Raw genomic sequence first — 17,623 nt, 5'->3', positions numbered from 1 at the left:
ATACTGAGCGCCGGTCAATTGGAAAACATCCACTTGACCTGCGACCTTTTTGTTTTAGTTATTCTCCAAGCTTTGACAGCAGCAGTTTAAACACAAAGCATATGACTTTTGGCACCGAGGGAGAACCCATTCCCACAAATTCTGAGTGGATACGAAAAACACTGCACTGCAGCCTTGGTGGTGAACGTATTTCTTTTTTCTCATTCTTCATTTTCCTCTCTTTCACTTTCTGAGCCTGTTTTATGACCTGTGTATTCTCCCTCCCCACTGGAAACATGAGCTTAGCTCGCCAATGCAATATTCAAGGGAGGAGGACATGGGATGTGGTGTTCTAATTCCCTGCACAAAGCTGTGTTACAGAGGTTTTGAAATGGATATTGTCAAAACAGGAAACAACCCAGTCAATGTCCTCCTGCCTGGGTCCTGAAAGTGTCAGCACACAGAGATGCAAGAGATGGAGAAAAGCCCTCTGTTCCTGCAGGGACAGAAGATGTCCTGGAAGAGTGGGCAGCAAGACGCTCTGCCCTCGTGCCACTCTGATCTGAGAGCTGGGCTTTAACCTCTGCTGAAATCAGTGTGGAGCCGTTTCTTATTGATTTGGGGGAAAACACAGCAAATCAGGTTAAAAATTATAATCCTCTATTGACTGATACTTCTGTCAGTGTGGAGAATTTTGTACAGAATGTCATCTCACTCAGGAAGTCAGCCCTACAGGAAATCCTTCATCCTTAGTGCTTCACAGTAACATCCACAGCATCCTGCTGGCTTCCTTCTTACTCCTCTTAAAACCCATCCCTGAGATCCTCACCTCCCGAGCTCGTGCTCTGTGCTTGAGCTGGCCTTGCTGGGATAAAAGCACAAATCTTGGGTCTAATCCTACCCACACCCCCCAGGCAAGGCACCAAGCTGACATATTTCCATGAAGATGCAGAGCAGGACAATGCCAGGCCCCAGGCTCTTTGATTTCCGTCTATCCACCCTGGAGCAAGGATTTAAAGTTCCTCAAAGGCACAACAGTGAGGCCAGGTCTGGAGGAGAGAATGAAGCTACTGTAAAACCAGACAAATAAGATGCTGGGTTTATTTTAAAAAGCAGGCTCCTGCAGCTGTAGGTTTCTGAGCAATTCTTAAAAGCCTGATCTGAACTAGCATCCTTGCCAACAAATATTGGTATTTTAAGCCTTTGACTGCTTTTGATGGGAGTCAATACCTTTTTTTTGATACTGATTGCTTGTTTTTACAGCTCTCTGCAAGTTAAGTTCAGGAGAACCTCCTAAGCACAAGAGCTGGTGACCATCATGAGAATGGTGATCCAGCAATTCCAAGATGCTTCACCCCTGGAAATATTCGAGTTGGATGGGACTCTGAGGAGCCTGGTCTAGTTGAATACATCCCATTACAAGGGGCATAGATTAGATGGTCTTTAGGGTTCCTTCAACCACTCCATGATTCCCCCTCTGGAAGTAAAGCTGGTATTTTGCTTTATGTTTGAGGGATCAGTGGTTTTATTGTAGTGCCCAGCCACTGATCAAGACTGGCAGCCTTCAGCAGGAAAAAAAAAATTCACAGGTTCATGGGACAAACAACTATGAATGTCATTTCAGATGGTGTGTATAGCCCAAAACAACAAATTTCCCCTATCATCCGGGCAGAGAATTAGAATAATTACCTAGAGCCTGATCCTGAAAGGTGCTGAGTGCAGTCAAGTGATCTCCGCTCATAGAGTTCAGTATCTCAGGGGCTCTCAGCAGGGTCAGGCTTGGAGCCTAGGTGAAACAAGACACGTTGGTGTTAGTCCAGTTATTTGCATATAAACCTAGGCAACCTATGATTTAAAAAAATAAACCCAAAACCATTCCAGCTCCATGTGCCAGCCACATTTTCCTGTAGGGGGAACCAACTCAAGGGTCACGCAGAGCATGGCTGAGGAGATGCTCCCCAGCCCACAGGCCTTCTCTGCAGATCAGGATGGATGCTTGCAGCACACAGGATAGGAATTACACTGGGAGAGCTCCAATCCACATCCAGAAACAGCTACACGACATTCCTCAGGAGCGCTGCGTTACCCAAGCCACCGCACCTGCACACATCACATTGCCACACCATCCCGGGACTCACACGCCTTCCCAGCAGAAGACAAACCCTAGGGCTGCCTCGCAAAGCCTACAGGCAGCAGTAAACCTGGAGGTAAGAGAAGTTAGCTGGGTTTCCAGGGAGGAAGACAAGGAACATTCCCCTCCCCGTGCTCCCCAGCGTGCCAGCCCCGAGCGGGTACAGCCGTGCCAAGGGCAGGGTGAAGGGAGGGAAGGGGATGACGGGGACAGGATGACGGTATCCTCCTCCACACAGCCCTTTGTTTTGGGAGATCCCCTGGGATGCTCGGCTCAGGGTGGCCAAGTCCTCCTTCTTCCCCTACAAGGGGAACAGATGAGGGGAGGAAAACAATGCTCTCTCCTCAGCTGCCTAATGGAAGAACAAAAGCACAGTGATCCCTTCCAAAATTGTCTTTTGAGGAACACACCATCGAGCCTGAAGGCCCAGTGTTTCTGCTGTATTTATTTTTGAACTCCTGACTGGCAGCGTCTTCCTGTCCTTCCTCTGCGCTCTTGCAGGACCTGCCCAAAGCCAAGGGGGTCGTGCAGGGCTTGTACAGACCTCAAAAAACCCCATCAGGAATTCAACACCCAGCACCTGGTAGAGGTGACAAAACCAAAGGCAAGGTTTCTTCACCAGACCCCAGGACAAACACGCCTCGACCATGGGGTAGAAGGGGCAAGGCCAAGTTGGAACAAGGCAGTCAGGTGGAAGGTGTCCCTGCCCATGGCAGGAGGTGGAACTGGATGGTTGAGAAGTGCCTTTTGACACAAACCATTCTGTGACTCTATGACAGCCCTGTTCCTGCAGGATGCATTTGGCAGGAAGGGTCTGCCCCAGCCCGATCCCACTGAAAACTGGGACCAAACCCCACCTGAGCCAAAACCAGTACAAAAAGCACCTTTGATTGTTGAGCAGAGATGGCTGCTAGGGAGCAGAAGGGGATTTCTGCTGTGCTGATTGCTTATGGAAAGTCCCTGACTGGCCCGCAACCATGGAAAAAATGGAAAATAGAACTTTAATACCAAGTTGGTGGCAGGCTGTCTATTTTTCTCTCCTGTGACTAGTTACCATGGATAGATTTCTGAGGTCGACCACACAATTGTTCACTGCATCACTCCTATTAAACAGAGGATGAGCAAATCATCCCATTTGTACCGTACTTTAATTTCCAGAAATTCTTTGTTCGTTTGTTTGCTTAAATTATTTCTCTCATTTGAAGAAACAATGCAGTCTTACGAAGTGAGGGCCCAAATCTCCCGAGTCACCCTGCTGTGGTTCATTACTTCCACACTAGTTAACAAGGCCAGTAATTTCCCTAAGGTTTAATAGAAAATCTTCTTTCCAGAATGCAGAGAGACAGGACATTTTAACAAACTCACTGTATCCCGGTTATGTCATAGGTGAGGAATATCCTAAGCAAGGCACAGATCCTCCTATGGGTTAGTGTAAAAAAGCAGGTAGCCTAAATGGAGCGTTTTTCATCCCAAATTACTGCCTCAGCTGGAGAAGGGAACCAGGGGGTACCATGTCTTTGGCTCATAGCATTAGCTGCAGCTCTGCTGGCAGTGGGTTCCTGAAGCATCCCGGTCCTCATCCCAAAATAAAGAGTGGTTGAAGTAGAGGATCCTGGAGAGGCAAATCCAAGATGTACCTGGGGTGGGTGAGGTGGAAGAGGTGGGCCTACAGCCCATTTCATTAATGATACGGATAGCAGAGCACACTGAATTACTGCCAATCACCTGCCCATACACTGCTCTTCTCACTGGTTTTGCCAATTTCCATGACCAAATCAGTAGAAAAAAATTAAAAGCAGAAATAAGGACAGGAGAAGAGTTTGTGGGGGCAAAAAGGCAAATACATAAAACATATACACATACAGATTAGAATCGCAGAATAATTTGGGTTGGAAGGGACCTTTAAACTAAAAAAATAAACTGAAGTATTTTATATGTGTGTGTGTGTATATATATATATATATATATGTATACATATGTGTGTGTAAAACAGCCCAGTAAATCTCTATTGAGATGCACATGCAGGTGAAAAGCTGGCAGTGCTGCCTTCAGTCACAAGGGTATTTACTCTACAGCAGCCTCTGCAGCTCCTTAATATTATTTATACAAACAGGATTTGTCAAGCAACAACTACAGATGTTTGCAGTGAGTCTTCCTGCTTATCCACTGATAATACCGTGTGCCTGGGACAGCTGAACAAATCCTGCCACGTAAATAATAAATACACGTCTGGGTTAATCAGAAAGAGGCAGTGAGGAATCTGGAGATTCCCACAGACTCCCAGCCGCGGGGAAGGAAACAAGAAAATGCTCTGACCTAAGGAGGGGTGAGTCTGGCATACCCACAGATCACAGGGAGATCACAGGAGCTGTTTGCAGATCACTTACGGAGCATGAATAATTCAGGCAGAAGCGGCTGGGAGTATGAGAACAGATAGATGGGAGCTCACTGCCGCTGCTTTGGCAGGTTTTATTTTATCCATCGAGACAAGGAAGGAAACCACGAGCCCCAGCAAAATTCCTCTGCCTAGCTTTGCCAGAGTCATGGCTTCACTGGCAATCTCGTGATACATGGTGTTTTACAGATCCCCAGCTGATGGTGAATGCCATCTCTCTTTCTCCTTGAGGCATTTTTGTGATTATCTGGCTGGACAGGTATGGCAAAACAATGCTTATTTTAAAAAAAAGCCCTTAGTACCAATCTGCACTCTACTGCATAACTGCACAGCTCACAGAATCACAGAATGCAGTGGATTGGAAGGGCCATGACAGGGACACCTTCCAGTGTCCCAGGCTGCTCCAAGCCCTGTCCAGCCTGGCCTTGGACACTGCAGGGATCCAGGGTCAGCCCCAGCTGCTCTGGGCACCCTGTGCCAGGGCCTGCCCACCCTCCCAGCCAGCAATTCCTTCCCAATATCCCAGCTGGGCCTGCCCTCTGGCACTGGGAAGCCATTGCCTGGCTGCTGTCCCTGCAGGCCTTGTCCCCAGTCCCTGGGCAGCTCTCCTGGAGCCCCTTTAGGCCCTGCCAGGGGCTCTCAGCTCTCCCTGGAGCCTTCTCTTGTGCAGGGGAGCAGCCCCAGCTCTCCCAGGCTGGCTCCAGAGCAGAGGGGCTCCAGCCCTGGCAGCAGCTGCGTGGCCTCCTCTGGGCTGGCTCCAGCAGCTCCATGTCTCTCCTGTGCTGAGGAGCCCAGAGCTGGATTCAGGCCATGAAGCATCCACCAACCAAAAAAAGTGTCATCAACTTCCAGGTCTCCTTCCACCCCGAGGGACCTGGGAAAAAAAACGCAGCATCTAAAGACCAGACCACCGGTTTGCAGCCTTCAGACCCCTCTGCCCCTGCAAAAACTCATGAATCTATAGAGTTCGGTTCTGAAGGAGAAGGATGGAAAAAATAAAAAAAATAAAAAAAAAAAAATAAAAAAAGTGTGGGGCAGAAAAAGAAGGGCTAAAGGATATTCCCTAATCCTTACTCCAAAAGGAAAACATAAGTACGGTTGCTCCTGTTGGGATATATTAATAGCCCATGCTGAACACATTACCAAGAGGACTGGAAGCCAGGAAGCAAAGAAAAAAAAAATAATAAAAAACACACATAAGGAAAGGCAGAAGTGGTAAAGACAGATGGTAGACGTTAAACATGGCTTTGGTGCAACCTGCAGAAATCCAAAACTCATTCTGCTCTAAGGACACTGCATTTTGTTTCTTGCCAAAAGGAAGAGCTTTGTCAAGGATAGAAGGGCAGCTGTCCCACAGGGGGTCAGAAATGGGAACCCAGCTCTGTGAGCCTGCAGACACCTCAGACTGGAGAACCAGAGGGGCCAAGGAGGGATTTGACATAGAGGACCCTGCCTTAGCAGGATTTCTGAATGCCCTCAATGGCAAGACATGGTCCAGTGCCAGTGATGTGCTCTGGAACTGGGGAACCTCTGGGAATTCCTGTACTGCACTTACACGTGCATGGCCCTGCTTCAGTTCACCCCTCTGCACTGCACTACTGCCAGCACTGGATTTGGCCCCAAAACTGCTGCACACCAAGCTCTTCTCCAGCCCAGCTGCTGTGCATGTGCACCACGTCAGTCCCCTCACACAAAATCCCATTTCTTGTTATCACACGAAATATATCTGATTCAAAACTCACAGTGACAGCGAAAAACATTCACCCAAGATCACAACACAAAAATCCCAGCCAATCTGGTTCTCAATGTGAACCACATGAGAAGCACCCAGGCAGCCCCAAGTCAGCAGTGAAACTTGGTGCTACCAGCTAACAAATTTACACCCTCAATTTTCCTTCAGCATAAAAATATTGACTCTCTCCATGCTTTCTTCCATTCTTGAACTACTTAAACTTAATATTCTTAATTAAAAACTGAATTTAAACATACTTTAGCACCACTGCCAGTAGCATCTTTGGCTTAGAAAGCTCAGTTTGGAAATGCCATCTCTATCGTGTGTCTATGACACAGACTCTAGTGCCCACATCAAGAAAATTTCACTTCAGTCTTTAGCATAAACTGACTATCTCTGGTAGGAAACCTGTTTCTTGCTTTTATAGAGTAAGCACAGGCCACATCTCTGCATTACCCCACAATAATTGCTTGGCCACACACCTCATTGAATCCTCAGGGCTTTGGGTTCTCCACCCTCATGTTTACATTCCATGCAGAAAAATTAACTAATTAATATACGTCTGACAGATGTTCTTTGAAAGAGATATCATGTCTTCAAAACACAAGATGATGAAAGGAGCAATCGAGGAGATTAGACTGACCAGAAAAGCAAGGATTGTAGCATGACAGTGGAAAGCACAGCTTTAAGTCTTTCTCTTGATATTTATATGGTTTTATTTGCATATCAAACTATATTCCAATTAGCTGTATATAAATCTAATGATGAAATTATGCTGTGCAGCTCTCCAAAGTGAAGAAAAGCCAGGGCTGGGCTGCATAATCTCCCTGAACTCTGGCCCTCAAGGTGTTCCCACTGCAGCTCACTCCTAATGACCGTGTACTCCCAGTAACACAACTGTGCAACGGGAATCTTCTGCAATCACACACATGTATATGCAACATTTCCATACATTGTAAGCAGCTTTGTGTAATTTTTCATTCTCCTCCAGCTAGTTACTCCTGGAGAAAAGAAGTCTGAGAGGAGACAGACCTTGTCCCTCCCCACAACTCCCTGACAGGAGGTCGGGTCCAGCTCCCAGAGAACAAGGGACAGGATGAGAGGGAAAGGCCTCAAATTGCACCAGGGCATTGGGGAAAATTTCTTAATGAAAAGTGTTGCCCAGCCCTGAAACAGGATGTCCATGGCAGTGGTGGGGTCCCCATGCCTGGAGGGATTTAAAAGCCATGTTGAGACATGGGTTAGTGGGGCCTTGGCCCTGCTGGGGGAATGGCTGGACTCGGTGATCTTAGAGGCTTTTTCCGTTGTAAATGGTTCTGTGACTCCATGATCTGCCTGCTGCCCCTTGTCTCAGACTGCAGGGCAAGTTTTGCCTCTGTTGAGGCTCTGTGTAATCCTGTAGGACAGTGGGGATCCTGCCTGAAGAGCTGTAGGCAACCCTGGATGGAAACAATAACAGAGATGTACGCTCTTATTTTAAATATCAACAGGAATGTGGAGGTGCAATAGCCTGGTCCTGCAGCAGCACCACTTAAGTCAATTGTGCTCTGGAAGGGGTGTGCACTTGTAGTCAAACTGGCTGCCTTAACAAGGTCTTTGTGCTCTGCCAGGTATCTGCAGAAGGCATCATGCAAAGCTGGAGCCTACGGGCCCATCTGCAGTCACAGCTCACACCAGTTCCAGCCAGAACTGCCTGTAAATTAGGCCATCCACCCTGCCCACGCAGGCAGGGGAAGGTCTGGGCAGAAGGGATTCCAGATACTTTCCACCATCCCAGGTTGCTCCAATCCTCGTCCAGCCTAATCTCGGACACTTCCAGGCATGGGGCACCCACCTCTTCTCTGGGCAGCCAGGGCCTCACCACCCTCACAGTAAAAAATTTCTTCCTTGCATCTAGTCTGAATCTCCCCTTCTTCAGTTTAAAGCCATCATCCTTTGTTCTATCACAACAGGCCCTACTGAAATCTCTGCCCTTTGTTTTCCTTATAAGCCCCCTTTAAGCACTGAAAGGCCACAATGAGGTCTCTCCAGAGCCTCCTCTTCTCCTGGCTGGACAGTCCCAGCTCTCTCAGACTGTCTGCACAGGAGAGGTGCTCCAGCCCCATCAATGAGCCTCCATTGCTTGGCACCATTTTTTTGGTCCAAAGAGTTGGACTAATTTGAGTGATCAGGCACATATTCAGACATAAAACATTAATATGGGAACAAATCAAAAGCAGTCTGGCTGGGATTCTGCTTTGAATTCATTACAGAGCTTGAAAAAGAAAAAAGAATTTAAAAAAAATTTTAAAAAAAGTTTTTATCTTTTCTAGAACGTATGAAAAGGTATAAATTCCTGACTGGCTGCAGCACCTGGGCTGGCTGTGCTGGTAATTGGAACCAGCATGCTTCACTTCCTGGGCGTCCCACTCACAAGGGAGAGAAGGAAGCATTCAATTTTTCAATAGGAAATTTCATCGCTGGAAAACAATCCACCCTCCTTGACTCCGAGGAAGAGCCCAAGGGCGAGTTCTCTCCTCGACCACAGCTTCAGCTTTACTGCCAGCCCTGGCCAGAGCTGAATGCTCATGCCATCCCAAACCCATGAGGCTCCCTTCAACACTTCCAGCTCTGTCTTTTGGGTTTTTTTGATTCTTCTAACACATTGAGTGTTGTTCTTTTCGTTTGGGATTGCTCAGAGGTCCAGTCTGCAAGTTTTCTTTCTACAACCGAAGGGCTAAAACAAGCCTGGATTTTGTCATGACAGTTTTCCTTAGATTTTTAGCTTTCCACCCAATTGCAGACCAGGGACTTCACGGAAGCACACAAGTGTAGCCATGGGCCATGCTAACACAAAGGGGATATTTGTGGGACATTTGTGAGGCAGAGCACACTTTAAGTGGGTTTTTTTTAATGAGCCTAGGATCCCCCAAGCCATATGGGACTGAGTAAAAATCATGTTACACCAACAGCTTTTCTTTAATAGCATTTTCAAACTCGTTTTTCATTCCTAAAGCTGCTGTCTTAGTACAGAGGGGAATAAGGCTTCGAGGCCACAAAAACCCATCAGACACTCCAGCAGGACTCAAGAAAGCCAAGCAGCAGGCAAATGGACTCAGCAGAGTGGTGGCAGATTAAATGTAGCACCAGTCAACATAAAACCAATGCAAAAAAACCCCGTGACAATGGTCCCTGTAAAAATTAAGTTTAAGAATAAACAGACTATGAAGCGACCATCCTGTGCTTCTGCATGCAGAGCTCAAATTTAAAAATCAAAGTAACTTCTCCTTGCAACACTTACTCGGAAAGTTATTTTTCTCCTCATTATTCTTCTCCTCATTTATGTTCCCACCATAATAGCTGATTTGTTTATGCACTTATAGAAAAGCTGAATTATTAGTCTTCTTCACCTGCTTTCTGAGCCACCCCTGACTCTTTCCCTCTTTGTACCTTTCAAATCCAAGACCAGAGGGCTGAACAAGAAAGGAATCAAAGGCAGTGCATGGAGGAGCTCCTCAAAAACACATTAAGTTCCACCTTTACACCTCTACTCTCCCTAAAACCTCTAGAAGAAGGTTGTCACAGAGCCATTCTTGACCATTAAAGGCAGACTTCTAAGCCCCAGTGCAGCACTGTTTTAGTTGTAATTAGGGTACTTTTGGCTGCCTTGAGCTGATCCCTTGACAAGGGGAATTTTTGAAGACTGGTGTCTGACTGGGAAGGCAGACCTGGAAAAAGAACTGATGGCAGAAGGGGCAGGAGATGAGCAAGGCTGAGGGCAGCAGCACAAGTAAGATAAGGAGAGCTCAGCACAAAATCAGTGGGGAATAACATGGAATGCTGGATATTTTGAGATAATTTCATGTGAGATATTTCATGCAATTCACAAAACAGGCACTTGCTGTTCCTCCACTTCAGCAGAAGATTAGGAATAAGAAACCAGTGTAAAGTTTCCCCAGTCTATGCTGAGTAAGGCATGGGATGTCTTACCCAGCCCCAAGGAAGACATAAAGACTGTAGCACCCAAGTACTGAAAAAACCCTCAAGCAGCCTTCTGGTTCATCCCCAGCCCAAAGCAGGCATCCCTGAGGACATTTAACGAATGTCTGTGTAGTTCAGGACTGCCCAAGATGGATCCACAGCATTAACAGGACCCTGCTGTTTCACCTTCCACCTTTTCTTTAGTGGACCTGGTTATCAGCGAAAAGACCCTTCACTGGATCCTACCAACGCCTAAAAAAGCAAATCTGGCAACACTTACCTCTGCTGGACTTCATCCTGGCCTTGACACACTCAAGTGTGGGACACAGCTCGAGTCCTAACGCAGACCTGAACACCAGATCTCACTGTTCTCATTCAGCTCCAAGGATCATTCTAAACCCCAACAAAATCTGGGGAAAATTAAATGCATCTGTTTTTGTAAACCAGGATCACTTTTGTTGAGCAGTCACTGAAGCTTTTCTTAGAAGTCATTAACCATGATGGGCAAAACACAATTCCATCTCGCTCCTCTCCTGCCTCTTCAAAGGGAGGATGGCAGCACTTGAGCCACTGCCTCGCTGATTGTCCTACTGTTCCACAAAAGTGGTTCCTCTCCAGCAAATTGAACACTGAGAGCCATCACAGAGCCCCAGACAAAGGGCCAGTGACTGTTTCTGGAATTATTAGAGGGAAGCAGAAAGAAGCCTATTACAGGGTCTTTGTGGCACTTAATGTTGACAGCTGAAAATAATGGATAGGACAAAACAGAGCAAAGATGATTTAAATTAGGCAGCTCCCAGGAAATGGTGCTCACGCAGGTTTCCAAAGGAGAATCTCCATTTCTAAGCACTCCTAACCCCCAAGTGGCTGTGAATTCCCCCGCTGCAGCCCATACACACGCAGACACAGCCCTTTTAAGGTGCTCTGCAGAGCTTTTGCTCAGTTTGCCGGTGGCCACTGCATCCTTCCCATTGGGGGATGGAAAAGGTGTATAAATAGCAGCATTAGCCACAGCTCATCAATCCTTCAACAAAAACAGCCTTTAATTCCTCTCCACTGCCACAAGTTCAGGGACCTGTAAGAAGGGGTTTACACATCCAAGTTCCAGCAATTGTTACACACCTCCTCCAAAACCACCTGCAGAGCAGGAGATTCACTCCTGCTCCAGGGATTTGCAAATGGAATGGCAAAGGCTCTGACAAAGCTTTGGTGGCATCTCATGCCACTCCGAGCTTTGGGGGTCCTATGTGGGGCTCATTTTAAGTAACAGGCACCTGCTACCTATACACATCACCTCTCTCCCTCTCGAGAGGGCAGCAGAGAATCACAGAAACATCTCAGTTGGAAAAGAGCTCCAAGATCAAGTCCAAGCTGTGCCTGATCCCCACCTTGTCCCCAGCCCAGAGCACTGAGTGCCACATCCAGGCCTTCCTCGGACACCTTCAGGGATGGGCACTCCAACACCTCCATGGATAGCCCCTTCCAATTTTTTAAGCACCCCTTGTGTGAAAAAATTCCTCATGTCCAACCTGAACATTCCCTGGTGCTGCCTGTGTCCTCTCCTCCTGTCCCTGTTCCCTGGCAGCACAGCCTGACCCCCTTGGCTGTCCCCTCCTGCCAGGGACTTGTGCAGAGCCACAAGGGCCCCCTGAGCCTCCTTTTCTCCAGGCTGAGACCCCCAGCTTCTTCAGCTGCTCCCCAGAGGACTCTCCCTCAATGCCCAAGCCATTCTCAGTCTGGACAGGAAAGTACAAGAGGAGTGGAGAAGCGCATGTTGCACATGGTGAATTTGCTGGCTGCCTGGGCTCGATATATTTGTTTATGCTGTGGCAGCAGTCTGTCTTTCCAGGCACAGCACTTGGGTTTTATGACCTAAAACACCACCCAAAGCAGCTCCTGAACATCTGAGGATGCAGCCCAGCCAACACTGCACTCAACCTGCAGTGGATAAAAGACTGTTGAAAATGGATCCCTGTGCACGGAGCCCTCTGAAAGCACCTTCACAATGACGGGGTTTCACACCTTTATTGTACCCATGGGTGAAAACCAGGAGATACAAGGCTGCTGTCCTGTTTGGCCACCCAAAGCCCTGAGACACCTCAGCAGCATCTGGAGGGTGACAGTGGGACTGATCCTGGCAACAAACACCCCTGGGACCTGAAGGGAGGAGCCTTCAAAAGTGCTCCTGAGAGTCCCACACCACCAGCCCTCTGCTGGGATGCTCTGGGGTCTCCCTTCTGCAAAAGCTGCCGCTGCACTGCAAGGGAAAGAGAGCTCTGGCATGGGATAAGGGTCATGGACATGGCAGTCAGAGCTGGGAATGTTGTTGTGGATTTGTGCAGCATCTGGATCTGCAGCAGCACCAGCATGTGGGAATGGTTGTGACAGAGGTGGGGTAGGAGGAAGGAGAGGAAGGAAGGAGAGAAAAAAATGAGAGAAAAGCAGGAGAAGGAGGGGAAGGAAAGAGGGGAAGAAAGGAAGGGAAAGAAGGAAAAGGTGGAGAAGAAGGAAGGGGTGGAGAAGGCAGAAGGCAGAAGATGAGAAGGAAAAAAAAGGAGAGGAGGAGAAGGAAAGGAAGCACTGAAGGAGAGGAAGCAGAGGAGGACAAGGAGGAGAGGAAGAAGGGGGAGGAAGAGAAGGAAGGAAGCTGTCTTTTAATTCATTATGGAGCAATGCCTGAATCCATGCGAAACAAAACGAGGCCACAGCACTGTTTTCCCCCCAGACAGTCAGTAAAGCAGCTCACCTCCTGTCTCCTGCTTGGCACAGATAACCAGCATGGAAAACCCCGGAGAGGAGAAGCACAGACACGTTACAGCAGAGAGATGCTGCAGAAATGCCGACCAGACACTCTCCAACAGCAATGTGCCAGGCAGCACGGGAGGGAAAAAGCTACCTGCCCCCTGGACATGCCAGTCTCCTCCTTTCAATCCCTTTTGTGAAAAAGGTGACTCAGGAAAATTGGAAAGGAAGCCAGGGGTGGTGTGAAAGTGGAACAAGACACCATCTGTTCTCAAGCCTTGCAGCTGGAAAGGGCACAACCTGCCCTTGGCGTGGCTGCAGGGGACACTCTGGTCCAGAGAGGACTTGTAGTAGAGGACAAAGCTGCCTGCTGAGTTTCCTGTGTGGGATTCACCCAGCACACACAAACACCCCATCACTGAGCTGGAGTACCAGAGGCTTTTCCCTGCTACCACCCCTGCCCATGAACTCCCATGCAACATCACATCTGGAAATACCTGCTTAGGGTATTCTACACTGTCTAAAAAGACCAGCCACAAGGTCAAGATGCAGGCATGAACCACCTCTGCAAGGCATATCAAATGGTGCATATGCTTGTGATGCTGTAGTGAGGAAATCCTTATTTACAATCCTCATGTATTCCTTACAGTGTTTAGAGTACCACAGTCCTCACTGTGGATTTGGAGTCACACTTCAGAGCTGATGTTCATGAAGCTCAGGTGGAAAGGCAAGCAAGCCCTCAGTTCAACTTGTGCTTCACTGGAAAGAATGAAAGGGAAAGAAAAGAGAAAATAAGAGAAGAGGAAATAGAAATAAAATAGGAAGCAAAATAAATAGAAAACTGAAAAAACAGGAAAAAAGAGAGAGAGAAACAGAGAGGAGGGGAAGAGAAAGAGAGAAAAAATGGAAAGAGAGAAAGAGAGAGAAAAAATGGAAAGAGAGAAAGAGAAAGAGAGAAAGAGGAGAGAGAAGAGAAGAGAAGAGAAGAGAAGAGAAGAGAAGAGAAGAGAAGAGAAGAGAAGAGAAGAGAAGAGAAGAGAAGAGAAGAGAAGAGAAGAGAAGAGAAGAGAAGAGAAGAGAAGAGAAGAGAAGAGAAGAGAAGAGAAGAGAAGAGAAGAGAAGAGAAGAGAAGAGAAGAGAAGAGAAGAGAAGAGAAGAGAAGAGAAGAGAAGAGAGAAGAGAAGAGAAGAGAAGAGAAGAGAAGAGAAGAGAAGAGAAGAGAAGAGAAGAGAAGAGAGAAAAAAAAGAAAAAGAAAAAGAAAAAAAAAGAAAGAAAAAGAAAAAGAAAAAGAAAATGAAAAAGAAAAAGAAAAAAAATAAAAAGAAAGAAAAAGAAAAAGAAAAAGAAAAAGAAAAAGAAAAAGAAAAAGAAAAAGAAAAAGAAAAAGAAAAAGAAAAAGAAAAAGAAAAAGAAAAAGAAAAAGAAAAAGAAAAAGAAAAAGAAAAAGAAAAAGAAAAAGAAAAAGAAAAAGAAAAAGAAAAAGAAAAAGAAAAAGAAAGTGAAAGTGAGTGAAAGAGAGTGAAAGAGTGGAAGAGTGAAAGAGAGAGAGAAAGAGAGAAAGAAAGGAAGGAGGGAAAGGAAAGGGGAAATATATGGGGAAAAGAAAGAAATGGGGGGCAAAGAAACAGGGTGAAAGAAAAGGGGGGAAAGAAAAGGGGGGAAAGGGGTTAAGAAATGAAGGGAAAATAAAAGGGGGGTGAGAAAACAAAGAGGAAAAGAGAAAAAGAAAGGGAAAACAAAGGGAAGAGAAAGGGAGAAAAGTAAACAAAAAAGGCTGAGGTTAAGAAAAGAAAAAAAGAGTCAGCAAGCAAGAAAACCTATAGAATTGATACTTTACCAACTCTAAAAGAACAACCTCGAGTTCACTTTTTTTAAATGTCCAAGCCCTTCCTAATAAGATGCCCAACAGGCTGTGAATTATCCAGCCATAAAACTTCCACTTGCATGTGACATTTGCTGGTAGGAATAAATCAGGGCAAAGAAAAGAGGAGCCGCTTTGGAGTTCAATGAGTATTATCCTAATTCTAAACGTATTAGCAGTGGTCTGAAAGCAGGACATTGTCATCCAGACAGACGGACAATGTTCATAACCAATGGTAATTTGTAGGACGCATAATTTGCTACTACCAAAATAGAACAGCATGTGGGGTTTTTTGCCCTTTTTAGTCTATAGCCGTGTCGTTTCTTTTGGCTTGTTGAAAGAAATCTGCTCTGCACACGCGGAGCAAGAGCTCAGACCTTCAGCAGCTCACAGAAAACAGGTGGCCAGGCATCGGGGGAAATACAGCCTTTTGGAAAAAGCTAATAAAATAAGCAGATGATTATAGAAAATGGAGATGAAACTGGCTTCTCTTTCAAAAACAGAAAGTCAGAGAAAAGTAAGTTTAGACTGAGCAAATGCTGACTGAAAACACACCCTGTCACCACCTCTCTGAGTTTTAGCAACACCAACAGAGTTTTCACCTAAAATTAAAAAAAAAAATTAGGACAAGAATAATCATCCCCTGAGGGCTGACCATCCCCAAGCCACAAAGCTCAGCTTCCCCAGGCTAACCTGGCTGTTGGCTTAACACCAAGCAGGTTAGGGGCTCAGGAAAGCCAGGTTAAAACAGACTCACTGTCTTAAGACTTCATCCCTGCCATCCTCGTCTCCCCATCAGACAACAGCACACAGCACTTACATGAAAGTTGAAATTTGGTCAAGTCCCAATCCTTTAACTTTCCATGGGGAGAATGTTAGGAGGGACCTCTCCTGCACGCTCCACGACCACTCTCTTAAACTGTCGGTTATTTCATGGTGGAGATTCACAAAAAAAAAAATAAAATAAAAATAAACCAAAAGAGAAGGGGATAAAATAAAGCAAAAGCCCACCCCAGAAAAATAAATGCCTGTATCCCTAACAGAGCAGCAGGGTGGAGCCAGCACACCCTTATATTTAGCTGCAGGCAAAGTCTTAAAGTTGTAGTGCATTTATTTTCCATCAAGCACATCCATGTACAAGATAAAAAACTCCCCAAACTCCTGCTATTTTCTCCATTATGTCTTTCATGGGGCACACTGGGATTGTTATCACTGTTTTATTTTTATTTTCTGAACTCAGGAGCCTTGGGATGGATCAGAGATTTCAACAAGCTCAGCTGAAGTTACCTCAAGCTCAAGTAAGTGCAGTTTCCCACAACCCTGGGAAAATAAATTACCAATTTTTTTTTTTTTCCTTTCAGTGGAAAAAGGTAGTTACCAGGCATAAATCAGACCTCATATTTAGAAAAGGCTCCACGGGCTGAGTGCTGGTCTCAAGGGCTATGAATCCATCCCACCTCTACCTGCCCCAGCAGAGCAAGCCTGGGTGGCAGCCAAGGTCAAAGCCCATCTGCAGAGGGCAAAATTTGCCGGGACATCCAACACAAACAGACACAGGAGAAGAAGGGAAAAAAACCGGGATCTGCTCTCAAGCCCTCCCGAGGCCGCATCCAGCCCGAGCCACCCCAGCGCCTCCCGCTTGGCCTCGCAGCTCCCTTTCATGCCCTGCCAGCCCCCCGGGCGCTCCGGCAGATGCCGTGCGTGGAGCTGCAGCCTCCCCTGCCAAAGCTGGGGGACGGCAGAAGGCTCGGCCAGCTCGTAGAAAAATGAGCATCTGCACTTTGCCACTCGCACAGCTGTACCGTGACAGCAGGGCCTGGAGACGGGGCTGTGGTGGGGGAAAGGGAGATGAGTCCATCACGCTACTGCAGGAGCTGCCGCTGACCTTCCAGGGAGCCTTCCTCGAGCTCCGGGGAATGAACGGAGAGGACTGAATAGGAAACTTCATCCTTCTCAGCATTTTCCTTTAAACTGTCCAGCAAAGCTAAACACAGGAGCATCTGAAAGCCCTCATGAGGAGGGCTTTCCAAGACAAGGACTTTCCAAGCAAGTGCCTACAGAGCTGCTCTGGAGAGTCTTCTGCTCATTTTCTCTTTGCTCCGTCAGAAGGGTTGTTCCCCCAGCAGTCCCCACCTCTGAGAGGAGGGCAACCCACAGCCCCTCCATGAGGATCCACAGGCTCCAAATGAGAGCCACCACCAGGTCTACCCTACCTCAGACTAAAACATGAAAGCATCCACCAGGCTCTCCCATGAAATCCTGCCTCCACTTCCAGCAGTGCTCCCTGTCACTGATGCTTCAATAGTATTGACCCCAAAGACTGTTTTTTATCATGTATTTTAAGAAAATTTGGAAAATATTCCTCCTCAGGCGCTCTGTGAGCAGGAACTACCATCCTACCCACCCTTCTCACCAGGGGACAGGAAGGTGCCCTGAATAAAGGCAAGAGGCTGTTGTGGCTTTTCCCCCAGCTGCATCAATCCCTACATGAGATGAGTAGGTAGGAGTGAAAAGCTGTTTTTCCTATCCGTCTGAAATTTCAAACTGAGAGGCCATCTGGGATCTCTTCTTCTCCTGCACTCTGTAACAGGAGCTGACATTTATCCAGTGGCAAAGAAGGAGCATCATCATGGACTTAAGGGCATCAGATCAGCCTTTGGAATTCTGCCATCCACCCCATCCTCAGGGACAAGCTGCCCAGAGAAATGGTTCACGTCCCACCCTGTAAACTCTCAAAGACAGTTTGGATGGGCATCTGAGCAACCTGATGTTGCTGAAGATGTCTCTGCCCATGACAGGGAGATTGACACTAGATGGTCTTG

At 46.9% G+C, this 17,623-nt stretch overlaps 1 protein-coding gene across 1 annotated transcript in view; it reads right to left on the bottom strand.

Annotated features, from left to right (window-relative positions):
- Window positions 1–1,743, bottom strand: part of ZBTB7C (zinc finger and BTB domain containing 7C) — an 89,700-nt gene extending 87,957 nt beyond the window's left edge. Inside the window, exon 1 of the mRNA XM_058828212.1 lies at window positions 1,669–1,743. Coding sequence (XP_058684195.1) covers window positions 1,669–1,720 — 52 coding nt within the window. The 5' untranslated portion in view covers window positions 1,721–1,743. The remainder of the gene's footprint in view (window positions 1–1,668) is intronic.
- Window positions 1,744–17,623: the final 15,880 nt, after the last annotated feature.

This window comes from Poecile atricapillus, chromosome Z (assembly GCF_030490865.1).
Source record: "Poecile atricapillus isolate bPoeAtr1 chromosome Z, bPoeAtr1.hap1, whole genome shotgun sequence".
NCBI lineage: Eukaryota > Metazoa > Chordata > Aves > Passeriformes > Paridae > Poecile > Poecile atricapillus.
This window is presented reverse-complemented; position numbering and strand designations above follow the sequence as displayed.